The sequence below is a fragment of the Oncorhynchus keta genome, chromosome 10 (assembly GCF_023373465.1).
Source record: "Oncorhynchus keta strain PuntledgeMale-10-30-2019 chromosome 10, Oket_V2, whole genome shotgun sequence".
Classification (NCBI taxonomy): domain Eukaryota; kingdom Metazoa; phylum Chordata; class Actinopteri; order Salmoniformes; family Salmonidae; genus Oncorhynchus; species Oncorhynchus keta.
The window spans coordinates 48,641,089-48,667,160 of NC_068430.1; the positions used below are offsets into that span (position 1 = coordinate 48,641,089).

The window sequence follows — 26,072 nt, forward strand, 5'->3', positions numbered from 1 at the left end:
CTGTGAGAAATCACAGGATTTTAATCAAATGTTAAAATCACAATCCCTTTAGTTATGTACAAATGTAATATTTAACTTAATCAAATCAAAGCAAATTTATTTATATAGCCCTTCGTACATCAGCTGATATCTCAAAGTGCTAAAACCCCAAACAGCAAGCAATGCCGGTGTAGAAGCACGGTGGCTAGGAAAAACTCCCTAGAAAGGCCAAAACCTAGGAAGAAACCTAGAGAGGAACCAGGCTATGTGGGGGGGGGGCAGTCCACCTCTGGATGTGCCGGGTGGAGATTATAACAGAACATGGCCCAGATGTTCAAATGTTCATAAATGACCAGCATGGTCGAATAATAATAAGGCAGAACAGTTAAAACTGGAGCAGCAGCACGGCCAGGAGGACTGGAGACAGCAAGGAGTCATCATGTCAGGTAGTCCTGGGGCATGGTCCTCGGGCTCAGGTCCTCCGAGAGAAAGAAAGAGAGAAGGAGAGTTAGAGAACACACACTTAGATTCACACAGGACACAGAAAAGGACAGGAGAAGTACTCCAGATATAACAAACTGACCCTAGCCCCCGACACAAACTACTGCAGCATAAATACTGGAGGCTGAGACAGGAGGGGTCAGGAGACACTGTGGCCCCATCCGAGGACACCCCCGGACAGGGCCAAACAGGAAGGATATAACCCCACCCACTTTGCCAAAGCACAGCCCCCACACCATTAGAGGGATATCTTCAACCACCAACTTACCATCCTGCGACAAGGCTGAGTATAGCCCACAAAGATCTCCGCCATGGCACAACCCAGACAGGATGACCACATCAGTGAATCAACCCACTCAGGTGACGCACCCCTTCCAGGGACGGCATGAGAAAGCCCCTGTAAGCCAGTGACTCAGCCCCTGTAATAGGGTTAGAGGCAGAGAATCCCAGTGGAAAGAGGGGAACCGGACAGGCAGACAGCAAGGGCGGTTCGTTGCTCCAGAGCCTTTCCGTTCACCTTCCCACTCCTGGGCCAGACTACACTCAATCATATGACCCACTGAAGAGATGAGTCTTCAATAAAGACTTAAAGGTTGAGACCGAGTTTGCGTCTCTGACATGGGTAGGCAGACCGTTCCATAAAAATTGAGCTCTATAGGAGAAAGCCCTGCCTCCAGCTGTTTGCTTAGAAATTCTAGGGACAATTAGGAGGCCTGCGTCTTGTGACCGTAGCGTACGTGTAGGTATGTACGGCAGGACCAAATCAGAGAGATAGGTAGGAGCAAGCCTATGTAATGCTTTGTAGGTTAGCAGTAAAACCTTGAAATCAGCCCTTGCTTTGACAGGAAGCCAGTGTAGAGAGGCTAGCACTGGAGTAATATGATCAAAGTTTTTGGTTCTAGTCAGGATTCTAGCAGCCGTATTTAGCACCAACTGAAGTTTATTTAGTGCTTTATCCGGGTAGCCGGAAAGTAGAGCATTGCAGTAGTCTAACCTAGAAGTGACAAAAGCATGGATTAATTTTTCTGCGTCATTTTTGGACAGAAAGTTTCGGATTTTTGCAATGTTGCGTAGATGGAAAAAAGCTGTCCTTGAAATGGTCTTGATATGTTCTTCAAAAGAGAGATCAGGGTCCAGAGTAACGCCGAGGTCCTTCACAGTTTTATTTGAGACGACTGTACAACCATTAAGATTAATTGTCAGATTCAACAGAAGATCTCTTTGTTTCTTGGGACCTAGAACAAGCATCTCTGTTTTGTCCGAGTTTAAAAGTAGAAAGTTTGCAGCCTTCCACTTCCTTATGTCTGAAACACATGCTTCTGGCGAGGGCAATTTTGGGGCTTCACCATGTTTCATTGAAATGTACAGCTGTGTGTCATCCGCATAGCAGTGAAAGTTAACATTATGTTTTCAAATAACATCCCCAAGAGGTAAAATATATAGTGAAAACAATAGTGGTCCTAAAACGGAACCTTGAGGAACACCGAAATTTACAGTTGATTTGTCAGAGGACAAACCATTCACAGAGACAAACTGATATGTTTCCGACAGATAAGATCTAAACCAGGTCAGAACTTGTCCGTGTAGACCAATTTGGGTTTCCAATCTCTCCAAAAGAATGTGGTGATCGATGGTATCAAAAGCAGCACTAAGGTCTAGGAGCATGAGGACAGATGCAGAGCCTCGGTCTGATGCCATTAAAATGTCATTTACCACCTTCACAAGTGCCGTCTCAGTGCTATGATGGGGTCTAAAACCAGACTGAAGCATTTCGTATACATAGTTTGTCTTCGGGAAGGCAGTAAGTTGCTGCGCAACAGCCTTTTCTAAAAATTGAGAGGAATGGAAGATTCGATATAGGCCAATAGTTTTTTATATTTTCTGGGTCAAGTTTTGGCTTTTTCAAGAGAGGCTTTATTACTGCCACTTTTAGTGAGTTTGGTACACATCCGGTGGATAGAGAGCCGTTTATTATGTTCAACATAGGAGGGCCAAGCACAGGAAGCAGCTCTTTCAGTAGTTTATTTGGAATAGGGTCCAGTATGCAGCTTGAAGGTTTAGAGGCCATGATTATTTTCATCATTGTGTCAAGAGATATAGTACTAAAACACTTGAGCGTCTCTCTTGATCCTAGGTCCTGGGAGAGTTGTGCAGACTCAGGACAACTGAGCTTTGAAGGAATACGCAGATTTAAAGAGGAGTCCGTAATTTGCTTTCTAATAATCATAATCTTTTCCTCAAAGAAGTTCATGAATTTATCACTGCTAAAGTGAAAGTCATCCTCTCTTGGGGAATGCTGGTTTTTAGTTAGCTTTGCGACAGTATCAAAAAGGAATTTCGGATTGTTCTTATTTTCTTCAATTAAGTTAGAAAAATAGGATGATCGAGCAGCAGTAAGGGCTTTTCGGTACTGCACGCTACTGTCTTTCCAAGCTTGTCGGAAGACTTCCAGTTTGGTGTGGCGCCATTTCCGTTCCAATTTTCTGGAAGCTTGCTTCAGAGCTCGGGTATTTTCTGTGTACCAGGGAGCTAGTTTCTTATGAGAAATGTTTTTAGTTTTTAGGGGTGCAACTGCATCTAGGGTATTGCGCATGGTTAAATTGAGTTCCTCAGTTAGGTGGTTAACTGATTTTTGTCCTCTGGCGTCCTTGGGTAGACAGAGGGAATCTGGAAGGACATCAAGGAATCTTTGTGTTGTCTGTGAATTTATAGCACGACTTTTGATGTTCCTTGGTTGGGGTCTGAGCAGATTATTTGTTGTAATTGCAAACGTAATAAAATAGTGGTCTGATAGTCCAGGATTATGAGGAAAAACATTAAGATCCACAACATTTATTCCATGGGACAAAACTAGGTCCAGCGTATGACTGTGACAGTGAGTGGGTCCAGAGACATGTTGGACAAAACCCACTGAGTCGATGATGGCTCCGAAAGCCTTTTGGAGTGGGTCTGTGGACTTTTCCATGTGAATATTAAAGTCACCAAAGATTAGAATATTATCTGCTATGACTACAAGGTCCGATAGGAATTCAGGGAACTCAGTGAGGAACGCTGTATATGGCCCAGGAGGCCTGTAAACAGTAGCTATAAAAAGTGATTGAGTAGCCTGCATAGATTTCATGACTAGAAGCTCAAAAGACGAAAACGTCATTTTTTTTTGTAAATTGAAATTTGCTATCGTAAATGTTAACAACACCTCCGCCTTTGCGGGATGCACGGGGGATATGGTCACTAGTGTAGCCAGGTGGTGAGGCCTCATTTAACACAGTAAATTCATCAGGCTTAAGCCATGTTTCAGTCCGGCCAATCACATCAAGATTATGATCAGTGATTATAATTGCCTTTGAAGTAAGGGATCTAACATTAAGTAGCCCTATTTTGAGATGTGAGGTATCATGATCTCTTTCAATAATGACAGGAATGGAGGTGGTCTTTATCCTAGTGAGATTGCTAAGGCGAACACCGCCATGTTTAGTTTTGCCCAACCTAGGTCGAGGCACAGACACGGTCTCAATGGTGATAGCTGAGCTGACTACACTGACTGCTAGTGGCAGACTCCACTATGCTGGCAGGCTGGCTAACAACCTGCTGCCTGGCCTGCACCCATCATTGTGGAGCTAGAGTAGTTAGAGCCCTGTCTATGTTGGTAGATAAGATGAGAGCACCCCTCCAGCTAGGATGGAGTCCGTCACTCCTCAGCAGGTCAGGCTTGGTCCTGTTTGTGGGTGAGTCCCAGAAAGAGGGCCAATTATCTTCAAATTCTATCTTTTGGGAGGGGCAGAAAACAGTTTTCAACCAGCGATTGAGTTGTGAGACTGCTGTAGAGCTCATCACTCCCCCTAACTGGGAGGGGGCCAGAGACAATTACTCGATGCCGACACATCTTTCTAGCTGATTTACACGCAGAAGCTATGTTGCGCTTGGTGATCTCTGACTGTTTCATCCTAACATCGTTGGTGCCGACGTGGATAACAATATCTCTATACTCTCTACACTCGTCAGTTTTAGCTTTAGCCAGCACCATCTTCAGATTAGCCTTAACGTCGGTAACCCTGCCCCCTGGTAAACAGTGTATGATCGCTGGATGATTCGTTTTTAAGTCTAATACTGCGGGTAATGGAGTCGCCAATGACTAGAGTTTTCAATTTGTCAGAGCTAATGGTGGGAAGCTTCGGCGTCTCAGACGTCTAAAAACCGTAGAGTTGTCAGGTAGCAAAATCGGTTGGCAACAAAACGCACAGCAACTCGAAAACAAGTCTGCAAAGTTGTGACCGGAAATGATCAATACTTAATCAGTTGATGAACCAATCACTTCAATATACACAATTGACAAAGTTACTTACCAATGGCCAAGTGCAGACGAAGTCCAAAACATTGCAGTCTGGTCCATTTGTTGATTTGAGCGGCCTTCACCACGTTCGCACCACTATCCGTTGTAATGCAGACCTGTCTGTCTTGACTGAGTTCCCAGGAGACGAGAGTGTCAATGAGCACCTCTGCTATATCTTCACCCGTGTGGTCATCGGGAAAGTATGATGTTTAAAGGCATTTCGAAGATTCCACTCTGTCAATATAGTGGATAGTGAGGCTAATATAAGGCTCTGACGTGTGACTAGACCACAGATATGTAGTAGTAGCAAAATACGTAAAATCTTTAAGCAGTTCCTAAACTTTTTCCCTACAGTCGGTGTAAAGTTTAGGCAGTGCGATGTGAGAGAGATGTTTGCGGCCAGAGAGAACGTACCTGGGGTCAATTAAATTGATAAGCCTCTTGAAACCTTCCTTTTCGGCTATGCTAATTGGTAGCATGTCCTTGGCAATGCAATGCATAATAGCATTTGTGATGTCTTTTCGATGTTTGCTCGTAGGGCATAAACGCTGTCAGTGTTGACTGCTTTGGGTGAACATCCATAGATTGGCTGGTGCTTGAGGGGCGTTTATCAATACTGTGGCACAAACATTCAGCATGTTCCAAAGAGTGATTTTGCTTCAGATGGTGAACAAGGTTTGTCGTATTACCAGACTTGGTAGCCACCTGTCTACGGCACAAGTCACACCAAACATTGCTCTGCTCTTTGTCGCACTTTAAAAAACCAAACCACCTACAAATAACAAACAGTTTGAACCCTTTTTATCAATAATTTCTGAGTTGGAAGTTGCTCCTACTCCATGGCTATCACTGCCACTGTTTTCACCTAGATCACTAATTTTTCAAGGTGCTAAGTGGTTTTTAGTGTGCCTATACCTCTCCACGTGCATATTGTCACTTCTCTGCACATTCCTGCTGCGTCACAGAGAAAATGGACTATTAAGGGATTCTTTATCGACAATATTGAAAATTAATCTGAACTTTTTTATATCGTTATTGAGGGAAGTAATTACCTCAATAATTATTGATATTGATTTATCGCCCAGCCCTATGTAAGTAATTTGCTAACCAATAACAAAACACAGCCACATTAGAAAAGGTAATAAATAAAATGAAGTGAGCTGATGACACTTATTTGACTTACTCATTGGAACTTAAATTATGAAAAATAGCATTATACTTTTGAATATGAGATAAATGGAGAAAGGGGCAGATTACTCGGTGGTTATGCGTCAATAACATACTGAAGAGTGGAGATAAACAAAACAAAATGTAAAAATGTTCTTTGACCTTGGCTTCCTTTGTCCTCAGGCATGCCCAGCATCTTCAGGTTGGAAAACAACACCCCGGACGAGCCGCCATGTGTCATCGATCGGCTGTGTGAGCTACACGATGGCTTGGTGGTGGAGGCCAAGGGCATCAAGGAGCACTACTTCAAGCCCTACATTAAAAGGCTCTTTGAGCGGCAGGTGAGACCCCTAAAACAATGACAACCTGCTATCTGGAGGAGTACTGTGGTGGGTTAAAACGACCATGCCCCCCCCACACACACACAAAAGCTCAGTAATGTACACATTCCATAATCCAACCACAAACCCCTACACATAAAATGTTCAGACACATGCCCCCCCCACCACCACCAGCCAAGGTCATTTCTATTCTTCTGTCAGTCCTTCTGTTGGAGGATTCCCCCATCCACAGCACATACATACAGATGCCGGCATAATTAATTTTGAATATAGTAAATCCTGTGGGAGATAGTAACTGGAACATCTTTTTGTCTGGACTAGAATAAAATGATCCTTGAAAATATGGGAAAGTGCATCAGTCTCGTTTGATCCCTGCGAGGGAACTGTTAAGCCCCCAGGGCCCAGTGTGTTGACTCATTCATTGTCTTCTCCAGATACTTAAAGGGAATGAGGAGCTGCTCACTGATCTTCTGGACACACCAAATTTCATAGATAACAAGTAAGTTTGTTATTCTATCCTAATCTGTCATTTGTAGAGGTGCCTAGAATGTTTTCAATCTCGGTCACGTTTGAAGCTTCTTGTGTTTAACATTGCTTATGGTCTGATAACGTGTGTGTGCCACCCAGTAAAGCGATAAACCGGGAGTATGAGGAGTATGTGCTGACTGTGGGGGACTTTGACGAGAGGGTGTTCCTGGGGGCGGATGCCGATGAGGAGATCGGGACACCCAGGAAGGCTGCACCAGAACCCCGGGCCTGCCAGCTGTCAGCCCGCATGCAGGTGGAGAGCAACCTGCAACAGCACTTTGAGAAGGTAGATAGCTGAAGCCAGTTAAATTCCTAAACATATAGCTGAAAATCAACAGGGATGAGGCTCATTTATGGCACCATCTCCGCAAACTAACTGAACAGATGTTTTTTCCTGATTATTCATAAAATATAGATTTTTCTAATTAAATTGCCACATACTGCTAAAAAAAATGCCCTCTCTTGTCTGTGTTCGCCACATCTTTGCTTATGTCATCTCGCTAAATAATGTTGTGAATAAAATGTGAAAGAGTGAGCCCACTCTCCCATTTTCAGTCACAGATCAAAATCCTTTAAAACCTGTTTGGGATAGGCGTGCCACTAGCGGGACACCTCAACAACATCCGGTGAAATGGCAGAGCGCCAAATTCAAATTAAATTACTATAAATATGAAACTTTCATGAAATCACAAGTGTAATACATCAAAATAAGCTTAACTTGTTGTTAATCCAGCCGCCGTGTTAGATTTCAAAAAGGCTTTATGGCGAAAGCAAACCATGTGATTATCCGAGGACAGCGCCCAGCACACACACATGCATAACAAATCATTTTCAACCAGGGAGTTGCGACACGAACATCAGAAATTAGCGATATAATATATGCGTTACCTTTGAAGAACTTCTTCCGTTAGCACTCCAAAAGGTCCGTCCCAGTTACGTTACAAATGGTCCTTTTGTTCGATAAAGTCCTTCTTTATATCCATAGCTCAGTTTAGCTGGCGCGCTTCAGTCAATATTCCACTCGGGTTCCCTCCTTCAAAATGCATACAAAATGAATCCCAAATGTTAACAATAACATTATCCAAACAAGTCCATCAACGTTTATAATCAAACCTTAGGTACCCTAATAAGCAAATAAACAATACAATTTAAGATGGAGAATCGTTATTGTCTTTACCAGATATAAACAAAAAGAACGCGCTCTCTCTCAGCCATGCGCTTGGAAACACTACAGCCAAAATGGGAGACACTTAAATGAGGTAGAAGTTGTATTTTTTTCTCTCTAAAAACCAGCCTGAAACTCTTTCTAAAGACTTGACATCTAGTGGAAGCCCTAGGAACTGCAATCGGGGACGATTTCGCCCTATTATAAAAGTGCCAGCCAATGAAATCAGTGGTATTTCTTTTTAATGGATTGTCCTCTGGTTTTGCTTCTGTTATACTCAGACATTATTCTAACAGTTTTAGAAATTCTAGAGTGATTTCTATCCAAATCTTCCAATTTATATGCATATCCTAGCTTCTGGGCCTGAGTAGCAGGCAGTTTCCTTTGGGCACGCTTTTCATCTGGACCTCAAAATACCGCCCCCTATCCCAAACACGTTTTAAGGGGCTTAAACAGAGATCACGTGACTCCTATGACTTTGATAGGAAATAAAACCTTGTTCTGTCGTGTGTGTGTGTGTGTGTGTGTGTGTGTGTGTGTGTGTGTGTGTGTGTGTGTGTGTGTGTGTGTGTGTGCAGAAGCGCACCCTGGCCCCCTCCACTCCTCTGACAGGCAGGCGTTACCTGAAGGAGAAGGAGCTACTGGTGACCCCTGTGTCCTCGGCCACGCAAAGCGTCAGCCGACTCCAGAGCATGGTCTCGGGCCTGCGTAGCGCCCCCAGCGAGGCCCTGATGCAGATATTCAAGTAAGCTCACATCCACTGCCTCAAATGTCCATTAGTTTATAGGGACATTTTCATGGACCCAGATCTGAGATGAAGCCTCTTCCTGGATTGAAAATGGAGAATCTCCATTTGAAAGTGTGTTTTAGTCCAGGACTGGGTTTATAACAAGGGTCGGGGAAACTCGCTACATGTTAAATAGTTTTGTGTAAACTAGGCATGTTAATCTGGTTTTGGGTCAATTACAATTCAAGAAGTAAAAGAAAATGAAAATTTTCCCATTGAAATGTAATTGCCCCCAACTGTGATTTGGTTGATAAATCAAGTCCCATGGAGAGGAGAAACAGAGGCCACTGCGACTTGAATTGGAAGGTTTGTGGTGTTTAACTGTTTTGGCCCTGTGACTTTTTCCACCTGTAGGTCATGTTCGCGGGACCCCATCATAGCCATTCTGAGCAGAGTGAAAACCCTGGGCGAGACGTTCAAGCAACATTACACAAAGGACTCAGAGGAGCTTCCTGGATCACACATGGGTGAGATACCAGACACACACGCAGATGGAATACATTGAGCATGCAGAAATAGGGGTTAAATATGCTTGTAGACGGGGTACATCACAAATGTCAAAAAGTAAACATTGGTACACAAAGTGGACTTAGTACGCAACTGCTCAAACACTCTTTTGCTATTTACCTTAAGTGTTCTGTCAAACATGCCTCAAAATTATAAGGTGTCTCCATCTACTGTGCATGTTCTGCTTTCCATGCATATTACTTCTACATTTGATCAGGCAAAAAGCAGACACAAGACCACTATTGAATTAAGATAATGGGTCAATGAAAGCTTGCATGCTCTTCTTAATGCCATTTCTTGGCCCCTTCGTTCAGATTTTGCTGAGAACAGGATGAAGCTGGCTGAAATCCTCTATTACAAGATCCTTGAGAATGTCATGGCCCAAGAGACAAGGAGGCTACACGGCAAAGACATGGCTGTAAGTTACACCTGGGTCGTGTTCATTAGGGTACACAGTATATGAAATGACAACTGAAAAAGTGTTTATTGGACGAGTTCAGATAGTGCCTCTCTGTTTCAGACCGCTTTCTTCTGTTTCGTGCTATGGCACACATCTATATGGTAACTAACGCTTACAGATATGAAGAATAGCAAAGCTAATGTGTGATGGTGCATTGCATCAGACTGTTGGACATTCAGTGTGCCAATGACTGAAAATTCTAGGTGCTGCTGGAGCAGGACATCTTCCACTGCTCTCTGATGGCCTGCTGTCTGGAGGTGGTGCTGTTTGCCTACAGCTCCCAGCGCACCTTCCCCTGGATCATCAGCATCTTCAAACTACGACCGTTCTACTTCTTCAAGGTAAGTAGCTGCACTCGCACGCAAACACTCAATCACAGTAGATTCTAATCAACCCCCCCTTTCTATTCTGCCGCTACTCTGTTATTATCTATCATAGTCCCTTTAACAAAAGTCCCTGCTCATCTGCGTGAACGTGCCTTAGGCATGCTGCATGAGAACTGCAGATGTGGCCAGGGCAAGAAATTGCAGTGTAGGTACTGTGAGACACCTAAGACAGAGCTACAGGGAGACAAGATGGACAGCTGATCGTCCTCGCAGTGGCAAACCACGTGTAACAACACCTGCACAGGATCGGTAGATCCGAACATCACACCTGCGGAGCAGGTACAGGATGGCAACAAAAACTGCCCGAGTTATACCAGGAACGCACAATCCCTCCATCAGTGCTCAGACTGTCCACAGGTCCCCACCAGACATCACCGGCAAGAATGTCGCCTATGAGCACAAACCCACCGTCGCTGGACCAGACAGGATTGGAAAAAAGACTCCCTGACGAGTCGCGCTTTTGTCTCATCAGGGGTGATGGTCGGATTCACGTTCATCGTCGAAGGAATGAGCGTTACACCGAGGCCTGTACTCTGGAGCGAGATCGATTTGGAGGTGGAGGGTCCGTCATGGTCTGGGGCAGTGTGTCACAGCATCATCGGACTGAGCTTGTTGTCATTGCAGGAAATCTCATCACTGCGTTACAGGGAAGACATCCTCCTCCCTCATGTGGTACCCTTCCTGCAGGCTTATCTGACATGACCCTCCAGCATGACAATGCCACCAGCCATACTGCTCGTTCTGTGTGTGATTTTCTGCAAGACAGGAATGTCAGTGTTCTGCCATGGCCAGCGAAGAGCCCGGACCTCAATCCCATTGAGCACGTCCAGCAAGGTATATTTCCCTGGTCGTCCCCAAAGCCAACACTTCTTTGGCCGCCTTTCCTTCCAGTTCTCTGCTGCCAATGACTGGAACAAATAGCTAAAATCACTGAAGCTGGACACTTATCTCCCTCTCTAACTTTAAGCATCAGCTGTCAGAGCAACTTATCGATCACTGTACCTGTACACAGCCCATCTGTAAATAGCACACTCAACTGTTAACTCGAAATGACACAACGACAAGGTTCCAGTTTAACAAATTTTACTATACCGTATGAACACCCTCAAAGGTTGCCATTATTCTCAAGGCTAGGTCCATCAACCACCAGACTTCATGCGCACTCTTGACTGAGTGATAGCCCCGTAATAACATAAATATTGGGATACTTAAAACATGGACTTAACAATAACTACCTCATCCCCATATTGGTATTTATCTTCTTGCTCTTTTGCACTCCAGTATCTCTACTTGCACATCAACATCTGCACATCTATCACTCCAGTGTTAATACAAAATTCTAATTATTTCGCCTCTATGGCCTATTTATTGCCTTACCTCCCTAATCTTCTACATTTGCACACACTGTACATATATTTTTCTATTGTGTTATTGACTGTACGTTTGTTTGTTTAACTGTTGTTTTTGTCGCTTTGCTTTATCTTGGCCAGGTCGCAGTTATAAATGAGAACTTGTTCTCAACCGGCCTACCTGGTGAAATAAAGGTGAAATAAAAATGTCTACTGGTACACACACACTATCTGATGTCAACCTACGCTGAAAATGTGCACATGCAGGTGATTGAGGTGTTCATCCGCTCAGAAGAGGGTCTGTCCCGGGACATGGTGAAGCACCTGAACTCCATCGAAGAGCAGGTGCTGGAGTGCCGGGCCTGGACAGCAGACTCTGTGCTGTGGGAGGCCCTGGAGCAGGCTCACAACAAGGTCCCCACCGTGGAGGAGGTGAGCATCCAAGAAACACTACAACTACAATGCACAGCCCATGGGGGATCTACTGTACATCAGAAAACTTTTTTTTTTTTTTTTTTTTTTTTTTACTGTTGTGTTATCGTGGTGAATAAGTTATAATATAAGATGCATTAATTGAACTTTTGGAATGTGGTGAGCTAGATCCTGGCTCTGTCTCTAACTGACAAATAATTTATGTGGTTAACTGCCTAGTGCATTTTGATTTGGCACTTAAACCCTACAAATTACAATAATGCAAGCAATATAATAGTAGAAGTACATGATCCTAGGTAACATGGACCAAATGGAATTCTCATAAGGCCAGGTGTCAGTTAACCATTTACAAATATATCTATTCTTAACTATTCCTAACTGATCTTCCTCCCCCTATCATATCCAGGTTAACTTCCCCAGTAGTTTTGACACGGGGAACAGCAATGCTGGTCCCTCCCACCTCCCTCTGGTGGCCCTCTCCCCCATCATCCACCCTCGCATCCGCGAGTTTAGGACGGGCCTGAGCAGCGCACGCAAAGGTAGGCCACCTTGAGGTGTTAGAGCCTCTATCTCAATTAGTCTTTCCACGATTCCTTGCATTGTATCTCCTTCCCACCTCAACCGCATTGGAGAAGTTACAAGGACCTTATCAAATCTGCTTCAGAAAGAGGCAGGTAGAAGGGATGTGAGTAATTGAGAAAATCTGAATTGAGAAAGAGCCAATATGTCAGCATTTCTTATTTTTCTCCTTTTGGTGTATGTCAGTGTGTCCTCATTCAGCCACTAGAGGGAGGTTGTATCATAATCTCCGGGTTCACATGGAGTGGTGTGACTTTAATGTCCCTTTTGATAACAGTAGACTGTACATACATATTGTCCTATAACAATATGGATGTACAATAACATGAAAGCTCTATTGAATTCTGTGCCAGTCTGTGTTACGATGAAATAAAGCCACTTCATTTTCTACTCAGGCTTACGCTAAGTTCCCCAGGAAAATGAATGCTCTTTTAAGTCTAACAAACTGAACCTCTTTTCCTTTTCCCAGACATTCCTCCGTCGCCCTTATCCGTCCACGACCGTTACAGCTCCCCGGCGGCGGGCAGTGCCAAGCGGCGTCTGTTTGGGGACGACAGCAGCAGCCAGGCCCAGCAGTCTCCGTCCCTTGCCAAGAGGATTATGTTCACACCCGGCGGGACGCTGAAGATTGACACTCCCACCATACTCAATATGACCACAGCCAACGGCCAGCAGCTCAGCATCCCACTGCAAGGTACACCTGCGATAACACTCATCACACGCTGTGGTATTTATACACATTTTTGGTCAGTTAAATTAATGATTTATATGGATCAATCCATTTGAATTCAATCATTTTATCATAGCACCCCTTTTGATTTGAACGGAACCTTCCATACATATTTACCCATTGTAGAAGTGCTCAGAAAGTTACTTTTTGGACCTGAATGCCAAAACATTTAACAGATAAAGGTGCTTAGAGTTGACCCATTTTGCATACCATGAGATATCCATGTCTTAATCACTGGAAAAGATCAACATAATTTAAAAGCTTGCAAACAGGGTTGTCAAACTATTTTATAACTTCTGGGGGGGGGGTTATTTTTAATTAAAAAAAACATACTATTATCCTCAATTACTGTTGTAGTTTAGACCATATTTTACATCTAAGGTAGGGATTGGCAGCTTTTGTTGCTTTTTGTAGTCCCCCGGATCAAACGTTGTCAAGAGGGTGGCTTCTGAAATGTTTTGCTCGCAATTTCACTTAGGGCCCCCAAAAGGCTAGGGCCAGATCAGACTGTTGGTATGGATGTAGGAACAGTCTATGACTACAGCCACCCTAGTCATAGACTGTTCTCTCTGCTACTGCATGGAAAGCGGTTCCGGATCGTAAAGTCTAGGTCTAAGAGGCTTTTTAAACAGCTTCTACCCTCAAGCCATAAGACTCCTGAACATGTAACCATTTGCATTAATCATTTGCATTACCCCCCCTCTTACGCTGCTGCTTTTCTGGGGGGGGGGGCTTTATTATACTGTCAATCCTCCATAGGAAACCTATTGAAATGTAGATAATATAATAGACATGACAATTTTAAGTTAGCAGTGGGTGGACCGGCAGTCATCTTTGTCGTTGTAATTAGAAGTAAAAAATAAATTCGCAACCTCAGCTGTTGTGAAACAGGGTCTATGCTACATTGTTCTCCATATTTTTTAAATAGGGAGCCAATTAGATTTTAGCACTTATTTCCATGACTGATCAACAAAAAAAAATTCTCATGTCTCTCTTTTCCCTCAGCAGCAGACATGGTGAGCAATATGTTTGGAACATTGAATCGCAATACATATAGAATCGTAAAAATCGTATCGTGATCAATATCGGTCCCAGGCAATTCCCAGCCCTAATGCAGATATGGAAAACAAATGGCTGTTTCCGCATTTTTAGGTAATTGACGGTAAGTTGAAAATTACTTTTTATTTTAAAAAAAATGTCTTCTTCACCAGAATGTTTTGGACTCTAAAAAGTAACTTTCTGACCGCTTCTACTATGTGAAAACAGGTATGGAAAGATTTGTTTAAACCAAAAGGGGTGCTGTCAAAAAGATTGAATGAACACGTATTTACAGTGTCCTGCGAAAATATTAGGCCCCCTTGAACTTTGCGACCTTTTGCCACATTTCAGGCTTCAAACATAAAGATATAAAACTGTATTTTTTTGTGAAGAATCAACAACAAGTAGAACACAATCATGAAGTGGAACGACATTTATTGGATATTTCAAACATTTTTAACAAATCAAAAACTGAAAAATTGGGCGTGCAAAATTATTCAGCCCCCTTAAGTTAATACTTTGTAGCGCCACCTTTTGCTGCGATTACAGCTGTAAGTCGCTTGGGGTATGTCTCTATCAGTTTTGCACATCGAGAGACTAAATTTTTTTCCCATTCCTCCTTGCAAAACAGCTCGAGCTCAGTGAGGTTGGATGGAGAGCATTTGTGAACAGCAGTTTTCAGTTCTTTCCACAGATTCTCGATTGGATTCAGGTCTGGACTTTGACTTGGCCATTCTAACACCTGGATATGTTTATTTTTGAACCATTCCATTGTAGATTTTGCTTTATGTTTTGGATCATTGTCTTGTTGGAAGACAAATCTCCGTCCCAATCTCAGGTCTTTTGCAGACTCCATCAGGTTTTCTTCCAGAATGGTCCTGTATTTGGCTCCATCCATCTTCCCATCAATTTGAACCATCTTCCCTGTCCCTGCTGAAGAAAAGCAGGCCCAAACCATGATGCTGCCACCACCATGTTTGACAGTGGGGATGGTGTGTTCAGGGTGATGAGCTGTGTTGCTTTTACGCCAAACATAACGTTTTGCATTGTTGCCAAAAAGTTCAATTTTGGTTTCATCTGACCAGAGCACCTTCTTCCACATGTTTGGTGTGTCTCCCAGGTGGCTTGTGGCAAACTTTAAACGACACTTTTTATGGATATCTTTAAGAAATGGCTTTCTTCTTGCCACTCTTCCATAAAGGCCAGATTTGTGCAATATACGACTGATTGTTGTCCTATGGACAGAGTCTCCCACCTCAGCTGTAGATCTCTGCAGTTCATCCAGAGTGATCATGGGCCTCTTGGCTGCATCTCTGATCAGTCTTCTCCTTGTATGAGCTGAAAGTTTAGAGGGACGGCCAGGTCTTGGTAGATTTGCAGTGGTCTGATACTCCTTCCATTTCAATATTATCGCTTGCACAGTGCTCCTTGGGATGTTTAAAGCTTGGGAAATATTTTTGTATCCAAATCCGGCTTTAAACTTCTTCACAACAGTATCTCGGACCTGCCTGGTGTGTTCCTTGTTCTTCATGATGCTCTCTGTGCTTTTAACGGACCTATCACAGTGCAGGTGCATTTTTACGGAGACTTGATTACACACAGGTGGATTGTATTTATCATCATTAGTCATTTAGGTCAACATTGGATCATTCAGAGATCCTCACTGAACTTCTGGAGAGAGTTTGCTGCACTGAGAGTAAAGGGGCTGAATAATTTTGCACGCCCAATTTTTCAGTTTTTGATTTGTTAAAGTTTGAAATATCCAATAAATGTCGTTCCACTTCATGATTGTGTCCCACTTGTTGTTGATTCTTCACAAAAAAATACAGTTTTATATCTTTGTTTGAAGCCTGAAATGTGGCAAAAGGTCGCAAAGTTCAAGGGGGCTTTTCCCGGCAGTGGAAAAAGTACCCAATTTTCATACTTGAATAAAAGTAAAGCTTTTAGAAAATTACTCAAGTGAGTCACCCAGTAAAATACTACTTGAGAAAAAGTATTTGGTTTGAAGTATACTTAAGTATCAAAAGGAAAAGTACAAATAATTAAAAATTCCTTATATTAAGTAAACCAAATGCTACCATTTTCTAGTTTTTTACTGAAAGCCAGGGACATAATCCAACACTCAGACATAATTTATAAATGAAGCATGTGTGTTTAGTCAGTCCACCAGATCAGAGGCAGTAGGGAGGACCAGGGATGTTCTCTTGATAAGCGTGTGAATTTGACAGTTTTCCTGTCCTGCTAAGCATTCAGAGTGTAACTAGTACTTTTGGGTGTTAGGGAAAATGTATGGGGTAAAAAGTACATTTATTTTCTTTAGGAATGTAGTGAAGCAAAAGTAAATTGTCAAAAAATATAAATAGTGAAATACATATAGTTCAAGATAAAATTGCCTAATTAATGGAGAAGAAAAGCATCTACTCAACAATGGTATTATTTTCAGGTAACTGCAACTATTGACTTTTTTTTTCACAACTGCAACCAATTTGTCACTAAAACATTGATTGACAACAGACATATTGACATGGTAAAATAAGTGTGTAAAATATCAAATCTATTTAATGCTGACACCCTCATATTAATCACCAATGGTGTTCACTAATTTGATGGTTTATATTTAGTCCACACAGAGGGACAGAGAGCATTACAGACCCCTGTGATAAGTACACAAAAAGGCCACTAAATTCTGGTAGTTTACTGCTGAAATCAGTTTCCTGTAATTTACCCTCCCTTTGCAACTCTATGCGTAACACCCTTTGGGAAATTTATTCATATGAAATTGTGCAACGCCTCAACAAGCCAATCGCCCCCCTGTTCTGAGTACAATGTGCCTATGTGATCCCCAGGTATAAAGAATGATCTGGGAGGCATCACGCTGATCCAGGTACAGACCAGAGGGGAGCCCGGCAGTCCCATTACAGCCCAGGTCCTCTTGACAGCCTCCCCCAGCCGGCCCATCCCGGCACCCCAGGCCCAGCCAGACCCCCAACAGAGCCGGCCCAGACGCACCGGCTCCTTGGCCCTCTTCTTCAGGAAGGTGAAAGAGGACACACTGGCTGCATCACAAAGGCACCCTATTCCCTATATCAGTGGTTCGCAAACCTGTCCTTGGGTTCCCCCAGCCGTTCCACGTATCTATCCCAGAGAACAGCACATAGTCATTATCCTCAGGGGGCCTTTATTTTTACATGCAACACAAATGATGAATAATGGTGTACGTAGTACTAGCCGCTGCTGAGACACATTCCCTCTCGCTCGCCCGCCTCGCACTCGCCCCCTCGCACTCGCCCGCACCCCCTTGCACTCGCTCGCCCCCCCCTCCCACTCTCTGTCTCTCTCCTCCCGCTCTCGCCCTCTCTCGCCCCCTCCCGCTCTCTCTCCCTCCCCTCCCGCTCTCTCTCCCTCCCCTCCCGCTCTCTCTCCCTCCCCTCCCCCTCCCGCTCTCTCTCACGCCCCCTCCCGCTCTCTCTCACGCCCCCTCCCGCTCTCTCTCACGCCCCCTCGCTCGCTCTCTCTCACGCCCCCCTCGCTCGCTCTCTCTCTCGCCCCCTCGCTCGCTCTCTCTCTCGCCCCCTCGCTCGCTCTCTCTCTCGTCCCCCGCTCTCTCGCCCCCCTCGCTCTCTCTCGCCCCCTCTCACTCCCCTCACGCGCTCTCTCTCGCCTCGCCCTCTCCCGCCCCTCCTCGCTCTCTCTCGCCCCCCGCCCTCTCTCGCCCCCTTCTCTTGCTCGCCCCCCTTCGCTCTCGCCCCTCTCTCTCTCTCTCTCTCTCCCACCTCCTCTCGTGCTCGCTTTCGCACTCTTTCCTTCCTACTCTCTCGCCCTCGTGCTCTCTCGCTCTTGCTCGCTCGCGCTCACTCTCCCCCCGTGCTCTCTGTAGGTGTACCACCTGGCCAGTGTGCGGCTGAGAGATCTGTGCGTTAGGCTGGACATCTCGGCAGAGCTGCGGGGCAAGATCTGGACTTGCTTTGAGCACTCCATCGTCCAGTGTCCGGAGCTGATGAAAGACAGACACCTGGACCAGCTCCTCCTTTGCGCCATCTACATAATCTCTAAGGTACTAAAGCACTGAGGAGAGAGATTTGCTTATTTTTGTTGTTTTACCATCTTCAGTTGAAAGCATTGATTAAGCCTTTTGAGAGCAACTGCTAAATGGCTTTCTACGTGGCTGTGTTTCTGGATTCACTGAATGAGATGAGCGATGTTCTGTTGGTCTTGAACAGAGGGATTGACACATTGATAATGACTTGATTATTTCTGTGTCATGCAGGGCACCTAGTACTTAGTATGGCACTTGTTTTTATTTCTTATGTGGACCATAATAAAATTATGAATCTTTCTTTTTCAATTCACAGGAAAATTGGTTATACTTACGTTCCATATTAAAACACAGAATACCCTTTATATTCAAATTTGACAAATGCATTCCCTTGTTTCTTAAATGTAGAATATCTAATACTTTTCTGCACCATCAAGAAATCTGACTGAAAACAGTTGTAAATGAGTTCTTTGGATTCATTATTTTATTGAAGAACTGCAGGTGTTTGCGGGTTTAAAACACTTTTGAATACAGTGGATTTTGGTGGTTCTGTAAACAATACTACTGCCTCCTAGTAGTACAGCCTCTTTTTGGAACCCTCGCTAATCCAAGGTAGAGGACATCTTTTGGGCAACGGTTGGTCTAGCAGTCACCACTAATGCCGACAGCACATGTCTGTTCTCGAATCTCAGCCCCACTGCTCTTCCTATCTGTCCGTTGAATCAAACATACAAAAAGGTGATAATTTCCAGACCGGCCCGGGTCCCTTGGTGCATCGCATCATGGATCGCTTGACGTAGCCGGCGGCTAGGTCAGTGCCCTTGAGAGTGCCCCTGTCTGGAGCTCTTAGAGGACGGTTTGGCACAAATCTCACCGTGTTTCTCTAGGCTGTAATAACTTTACCTCAGGAGGAATCAGCTAGATTGTCTTGTTAAAACTGTCTTGTTAAAATTTAAATCTGATCTAACGGCGTGGATATTCGTCAATTCCGTCAGGATTTCTGTATTGTAACAGGCCTTCGTGTGGTTACTTAAGTCCGATTTTGATATATTTGGCTGTTTTCACATCATAACATGTGGAAGTCCCTTTTCAATTTTAGAAGTGACTGCTAAATGCTAACTCACATTCTTATAAGCTGGTTAGCATAGCTCGCATACTGAATTCGGTGGTGGTAGTCAGTTAATGTTTTTAACTGCAATGCAGTTGATTGGTAACGATGGCATGAACACGTGTTGGGGTTGGCATCCATACAAAAAGCATTTTCCTGTGGTTTGAGAAATATATCTTTTTTTTTCCCTCAACAGTTTGAAATGCACAATAGTGTGAATGTAGGTAGATTTTGCCAGGGGCCAATGAGGAGACTGGATCTTAACCCATGGCCCTTTCCCCCCCACGTGTTTCTATGGCAACTCCATTGTTTTGGTCGAGTTCGATTGACCGCATCTATGGCACATTTCTCTACCGCATCTATTGCACATTTCCTTGAGGGGAAACTGTAATCTAACAATTGACTCAATAAAACTATGTATGTGTCCATCCTACTGCGATAAATGCCATACTCCGGATGGCCCATATCATAAAGAAGCCTCCTAATCACATTATCTTATTGACTCAATGTTACCTTCAGCAGAATTGACTCATTTTCACTGTAGAATATTATTCTGACTGCATATTCAGCATATAAGTCCTCCCAATATTCGATAGCTATTTTCATATTTTTTTTTACACATCTGTTTCTGATCTCTAGGTGTCCGTCCTTCAATAGATAATCAAATAGTAATTTTAAAACAATTATGTGTTAGGGTAGTAGAACCCACAGATTTTTGTTTTGTTTTTGGATTTTAAGAAAGCTGTACCCAGAGGAAGAAGGCCATGTCTTGCCGGTCCCTGGCACAAACACGTTTTACCGCTGTCGTACAGACATTCAAGTTTTTTTTCTCACCTGAGTGATTGTTGCTTGGATTCCTATTAATAGTGTACATATGAATGTTGTAGATTACGAAAGAAGGCCACACATTCCAGGACATCATGAAATGTTACCGCAGTCAACCACAAGCCAGCAGTCATGTAAGTGACCCCACATGCCAGGTTTTTCTGAATTCCTTTATTTCAAGATCTTCTCAAACACTTCTGCAGAGGGAGGTGTGCATAGTCGTGAAGTCAAAGAATAGTTTGAGTGATGTGTTCCTTATGGCTCTTGTTTATGCTCACTCCACAGGTCTACCGCAGTGTCCTCATCCGACCCAGCAGCACCAGAGAACAGCTCTCAGACGAGAACATGGAAGTGGACCCCTCTGGTGGAACATGTAAGACAGCACACCCCCAAATAGCCTTTCTATCTGCAGCTGTCCACTACTGGAGTATAGCCAGGTGGTTCTGAGTTATTTTCGGACCACTAAAAGATACCTCGACCCTGAGAAAGACTCTGGAAATGAATCCCACTGAATGTAACCTGAATGAATGTCCAGCTGTTTAAAAATGTTGGTTTCATATGGCTTGTTTCTAGCACAGAAATTATGGAGAAGAAAAAAATATATTTTTAAATTATATATCAAAAAATTATATTGATACTGTAAGCATATTTTGAAGATAAATATGCAGCACGAAAAGGTCAATGGAAATAGTGTTTTTTTCCTGTAATATCAATGGGTCAGAGACATGGGAGGAATTTCAGTCTGGGACTCATAGCTACATGACAAGTTCTCATTGGTCCAAATTGTTTATACATTGAACCTGAAATGGGATACTAATTCTAGTTAGTCAACCACAGGCTAGGCCTGGGTTATAACACGAGATCCTGTCCCTTTGTTCTGTGCAGAGAATCACTGAGGACAGGGAAGAAATTACCACCTACTTCCAAGCATGATTTGTCCTCTTTGAGTAAACCAGTTTTCCTCCCCCTGATTTGCTTTGGGGTCTGTGTTATTGAAGAATAACATCAACTGCTAACATAACGGTAGGCAGACTCTTTGGTGATACGAGTATCCATTGCTGAACAATGCATCCACCAGCCTTAATTTCAGCTGCTGAGAAAGCCGACCAGAGCAGCAGAGAGGAGGCTCTTGCCCAAGGCGAGGAGCGCGGCGACCTCATCCAGTTCTACAACTCTGTCTATGTGCTGAAGATTAAGGGCTTTGCCCTCCGATACGCCGCCCCCAGCATGGACAACAGGGTATGGTATGAGGTCTGATACCAACAGACTCGGGAGACCATTTCTATCTACAAGCGATCTGAACTGGTCTGATCACCTGCACTGACTCTCCACACCATGGCACACATGCACTCACACACACATTCATTCATGCTACACACAAATCACAACTGCCGATAGCAGACTCTTCTCTACTATTGCTAATTCTGCACAATTTAAACAATTGCCCTCTAATCCCCCTTCCCTCATACCCTGTGTAAATATTTTACTATAAATTGTGCTTTCTTATATTCTACTGTGCCATTTACTTTCTGTTCATGTTATTTCTTATTGTTGCATTGTCGAAGGAACCTGCATGTTAGCATTTCGTTGGACAGTGTATATACTAATTCAACTTTAATCATGGGCATACTTCTGTCCTGACACCAGTTCACTGTCAGTATCTAGTCAGAAGTTTGAGATTTGTAAGCTAGTTGTCTGTAGTTAGTTGTTTTGTTCCCTCTTGTCTTCCAGATGGAGGCCCCTCCTCTGTCCCCGTTCCCCTCGATGAGAGCCCAGCCCCTGTCCCCCCGCCGCATCTCCCAGAGACACTCGATCTACGTGTCCCCACACAAGAATGGCTCCTGTCTCACCCCCAACTCTGCCTACACCTACAAGATCAACGGCAGCCCCTCCAAAGTATGTCCCCACCCTTATGCATGTATGTGTTTGTATTTTGAAGACGCAGTACAGACGTTTAGATGCACATTTTTTACATCAAATTGTGTTGTCTGTATGGTTCATATACACATGCTTTAACATAAATCAATGTATTAACTCATGAATCAACATTATCCAGAGTTTAAGGCAATATGTTTTGCACATAAGTGTGGGGAGGTGTGGTCCTTTCTTTCCAATTAGGTAATTTATGGACAATATTTCAGTCCATTTACCTTGATGTTTGTCAAACCTCTCCTCGGGGAGCCCCAGGCGTTTCACAATTTTGCTGAACTAGCACACCTGATTGAAGTAGTCAAGGACTTGATGATTAGTTCATCAGGACTGGCGTGTTATCTCTGGAATAATTCAAATATATTTGATGGCCAGGTGTACGCTAGGAGAGGCAGATTTTTTAAACATTTATTTAACTAGGCAAGTCAGTTAAAGAACAAATTATTATTTACACTGACTGCCAAACCCGGACGAGGCTGGGCCAATTTTTCGCTGCCCTATGGTACTCCCAATCACATCCGGATGTGATACAGCCTGGATTCGAACCAGGGACTGTAGTGACACCTCTTGCACTGAGATGCAGTGCCTTAGACTGCTGCGTCACTCAGGATTTAGGCTCAGGGGCCAAGGTTCCTTTACTTCCTGTCTGTATGTTAATGTTAGCTCACCTGTGCTTTACCCCCTCCTTCCGCAGGAACTGACTGACATCAACCGGATGATCCGCCAGGGCGGGGTCAGCAGGAAAAGGGCCTTTTCCATGGAGGGCGACTACTTGGGCGAGTCCCCCACCAAACGGGTGTGTCCCGAGAGCGAGGATGTGCTGCTCAAACGGCTGCAGGACGTGGTCAGCGAGAGAGCCCACCACTGAGAACCCCACCCTGAAACTCAATCTCCTTTTAAGAACCCCACATTCCAGTGCCAACAACTCATTGTCTTCTGCAAGTGCTTACCCTACTTACAGCATGAGTCTATCTTTTTCTGGTCAACATTTCTTTTTCAGATGTGATTTCAAAGTGAAGGACAAAGGTTGGTGATGAACCAAAACCTGCGTTGCTTTTAAATTGTCCATGGACTTCAAGACTGTGACCAAAATAGGCTTTTGCTGCTGAATTTGTCTATCATAAATGATCCTTTGGCCTTCTATTACATTGTAAAGTATGCCGGCGGTATCATAGCAGAAAGGGCTAGTCTCTATATGAAATATGGCAGTTGACTTTCTTTTCCCTTCATGCTGCTAATTAAGGCAGCATTTGTGTAGTATCTACACTTTTTATTTGGTCTTATTTTAAGGGAAATTTCTGAGTTATGGTTAGTGGTGCTATTTTTGATCAAATATAAATTTGTTTTTAATCTTAACTCAACATCTTACAGTAAATCTAAACATCAACTCCATACCAACATGTCTGGTATTGCACAATTACTTGCTTGATCCTTGATGTAGTAGGTGCTCAAATTTGATGGGTTTCTTATCAGGAGTTGAACATCCAAATGTTACAACAACTGCATTTAGTAAATGAGCATCATTATGTCATTGTATTTGGAAAGTATTTAGACCCCTTGACTTTTTCCATATTTTGTTATTATTCTTAAATGTATATTTTCCTCATCAGTCTACACACCATACCCCATAATGACAAAGCAAAAACAGGTTCTTATAAATGTTTGCAAATGTATAAAAAAATAAACACTATCACATTTTAAATAAGTATTAAGACCCTTTTACTCAGTACTTTGTTGAAGCACCTTTTGCAGCGATTACAATCTCGACTCTTCTTGGGTACGACGCTACAAGCTTGGCACACCTGTATTTGGGTAGTTTCTCCCATTCTCTGTAGATCCTCTCAAGCTCTGTCAGGTTGGATGGGGAGCGTCACTACATAGATATTTTCAAGTCTCTCCAGAGATGTTTGATTGGTTTCTAGTCCGGGCTCTGGCTGGACCACTCAAGGGCACCCAGAGACTTGTCCCGAAGCCATTCCTGCGTTGTCTTGGCTGTGTGCTTAGGGTCGTTATCCTGTTGGAAGGTGAACCTTTGCCCCAGTCTGATGTCCTGAGGGCTCTGGAGCAGGTTATCATCAAGGATCTCTATATTTTTCTCTGTTCATCTTTCCCTCAATCCTGAATTCTCCCAGTCCATGCCGCTGAAGAACATCCCCCACAGCATGATGCTGCCACCACCATGCTTCGACCTAGGGATGGTGCCAGGTTTCCTCCAGATGTGACGCTTGGCATTCAGGCCAAAGAGTTCAATCTTGGTTTCATCAGACCAGAGCATCTTGTTTCTCATGGTCAGAGTCCTTTAGGTGCCTTTTTGGCTAACCTCAAGCAGGCTGTTGTGCCTTTTACTAAGGAGTGACTTCCGGCTGGCCATTCTACCATAAAGACCTGAATGGTAGAATGCTGCAGAGATGGTTGTCCTTCTGGAAGGTTCTCCCATCTACACAGGGAAACTCTGGAGCCCTGTCAGAGTAACTATCGGGTTATTGGTCACTTCCCTGACCAAAGCCCTTCTCCCCCATTGTTCAGTTTGGCTGGGCAGTTGCCTTCTAGGAAGTCTTGGTGGTTCCAAACTTCTTCCATTTAAGAATGATGGAGGCCTCTGTGTTCCCGAGGACCTTCAATGCTGCAGACATTTTTTGGTGCCCATCTCCAGATCTGTGCCCTTACTCAATCTTGTTGAGGAGCTCTACGGACAATTCCTTCGACGTCATGGCTTGGTTTTTGCTCTGACATGCACTGTCAACTGTGGTACCTTCATGGTGACAGGTGTGTGCCTTTCCAAATCAATTTACCACAGGTGGACTCTAGTCAAGTTGTAGAAACAAGGATGATCAATGGAAACAGGATGCACAGGAGCCCAATTTTACACCTGAGCCCAATTTTGAGTGTCATACCGAAGGGACTGAATACTTGTGTAAATAAGGTATGTTTATTTTTTAGACATTTGCACAAAAAAATGCAAAACACATTTTAGATTAAGGCTGTAACAATGTGGAAAAAGTAAATGGGTCTGAATACACCATACATGTGCCCGCATTGTCTTCTGTGTTAAATATTATGTTGGAGTAATCTTTTTTAATGATGTGACACTGTCAAACTACATCAGTGTTTTATGAAATTAGTGTTTTACTGGTGATGATGATTGGTCACATTATTAATGATCTTTTCCTAACTATTGTATTAGCACTGTTGTACAATAAAACGTTTATCTGTTTCCTTTTTATTTTCACCAAAATGCTCCGAGCCAAATGTATGTTCATGTTTACATTGTCAATAGATAATACATCTGCTTATTCTCATTTCCTCAGAATATTTATTAGGCTATTATACTCGTATAACTGACCGTGCCTTGGCAAGTGGGATGTCCTCATAGGATGGTATAACTCATCACAAAATATTTTGTGAAGCGATTGTATCACTGCCGTAGTCTTTGGTAAGTAAAAAATAGATTAACACAATCAACTGATCACAGAATCTACTACATTGCAACACGTCCTTTTAGATTTTGCTCCATGCCACATTGTAGAAATATTTTGAAGTACTACTATTTATCATGTTCCTGCATTGTGCATACAGTACCAGTCAAACGTTTGGACACCTACTCATTCCAGAGTTTATTTTTACCGTATTCTACTTTGTAGAATGATAGTGAAGACAAACTATGAAAAATCACATATGGTATCGTGCCATTAAACAAATCAAAATATATTTTGAGATTCTTCAAAGTGGCCACAGCTTCGCACACTCTTGGCATTCTGTCAACCGGCTTCATGAGATAGTCACCTGGAATGCATTTGTTAAAAGTTCATTTGTGGAATTTCCTTCCTTAATGCAGTTGAGCCAATCAGTTGTGTTGTGACAAGGTAGGGGTGGTATACAGAAGATAGCCCTATTT

At 43.4% G+C, this 26,072-nt stretch overlaps 1 protein-coding gene across 3 annotated transcripts in view; it reads left to right on the forward strand.

Moving 5' to 3' along the window:
- The window catches only part of rbl1 (retinoblastoma-like 1 (p107)), a 47,417-nt gene extending 21,939 nt beyond the window's left edge, over positions 1-25,478 (forward strand). For 2 of the 3 annotated variants that reach the window (XM_035778485.2, XM_035778487.2), the window contains 17 exons: positions 6,161-6,318; positions 6,753-6,817; positions 6,946-7,132; positions 8,590-8,756; positions 9,153-9,265; positions 9,620-9,723; positions 9,969-10,106; positions 11,768-11,932; positions 12,339-12,471; positions 12,981-13,205; positions 17,126-17,316; positions 18,157-18,333; positions 20,311-20,382; positions 20,534-20,621; positions 21,327-21,487; positions 21,980-22,144; positions 22,872-25,478. In XM_035778485.2, the coding sequence (XP_035634378.1) occupies positions 6,161-6,318; positions 6,753-6,817; positions 6,946-7,132; positions 8,590-8,756; positions 9,153-9,265; positions 9,620-9,723; positions 9,969-10,106; positions 11,768-11,932; positions 12,339-12,471; positions 12,981-13,205; positions 17,126-17,316; positions 18,157-18,333; positions 20,311-20,382; positions 20,534-20,621; positions 21,327-21,487; positions 21,980-22,144; positions 22,872-23,045 (2,483 nt within the window). In that variant the 3' untranslated portion in view covers positions 23,046-25,478. The remainder of the gene's footprint in view (positions 1-6,160; positions 6,319-6,752; positions 6,818-6,945; positions 7,133-8,589; positions 8,757-9,152; positions 9,266-9,619; positions 9,724-9,968; positions 10,107-11,767; positions 11,933-12,338; positions 12,472-12,980; positions 13,206-17,125; positions 17,317-18,156; positions 18,334-20,310; positions 20,383-20,533; positions 20,622-21,326; positions 21,488-21,979; positions 22,145-22,871) is intronic. The other variant, XM_035778486.2, reaches the window with a different exon arrangement.
- The last annotated feature ends 594 nt before the right edge of the window (positions 25,479-26,072 follow it).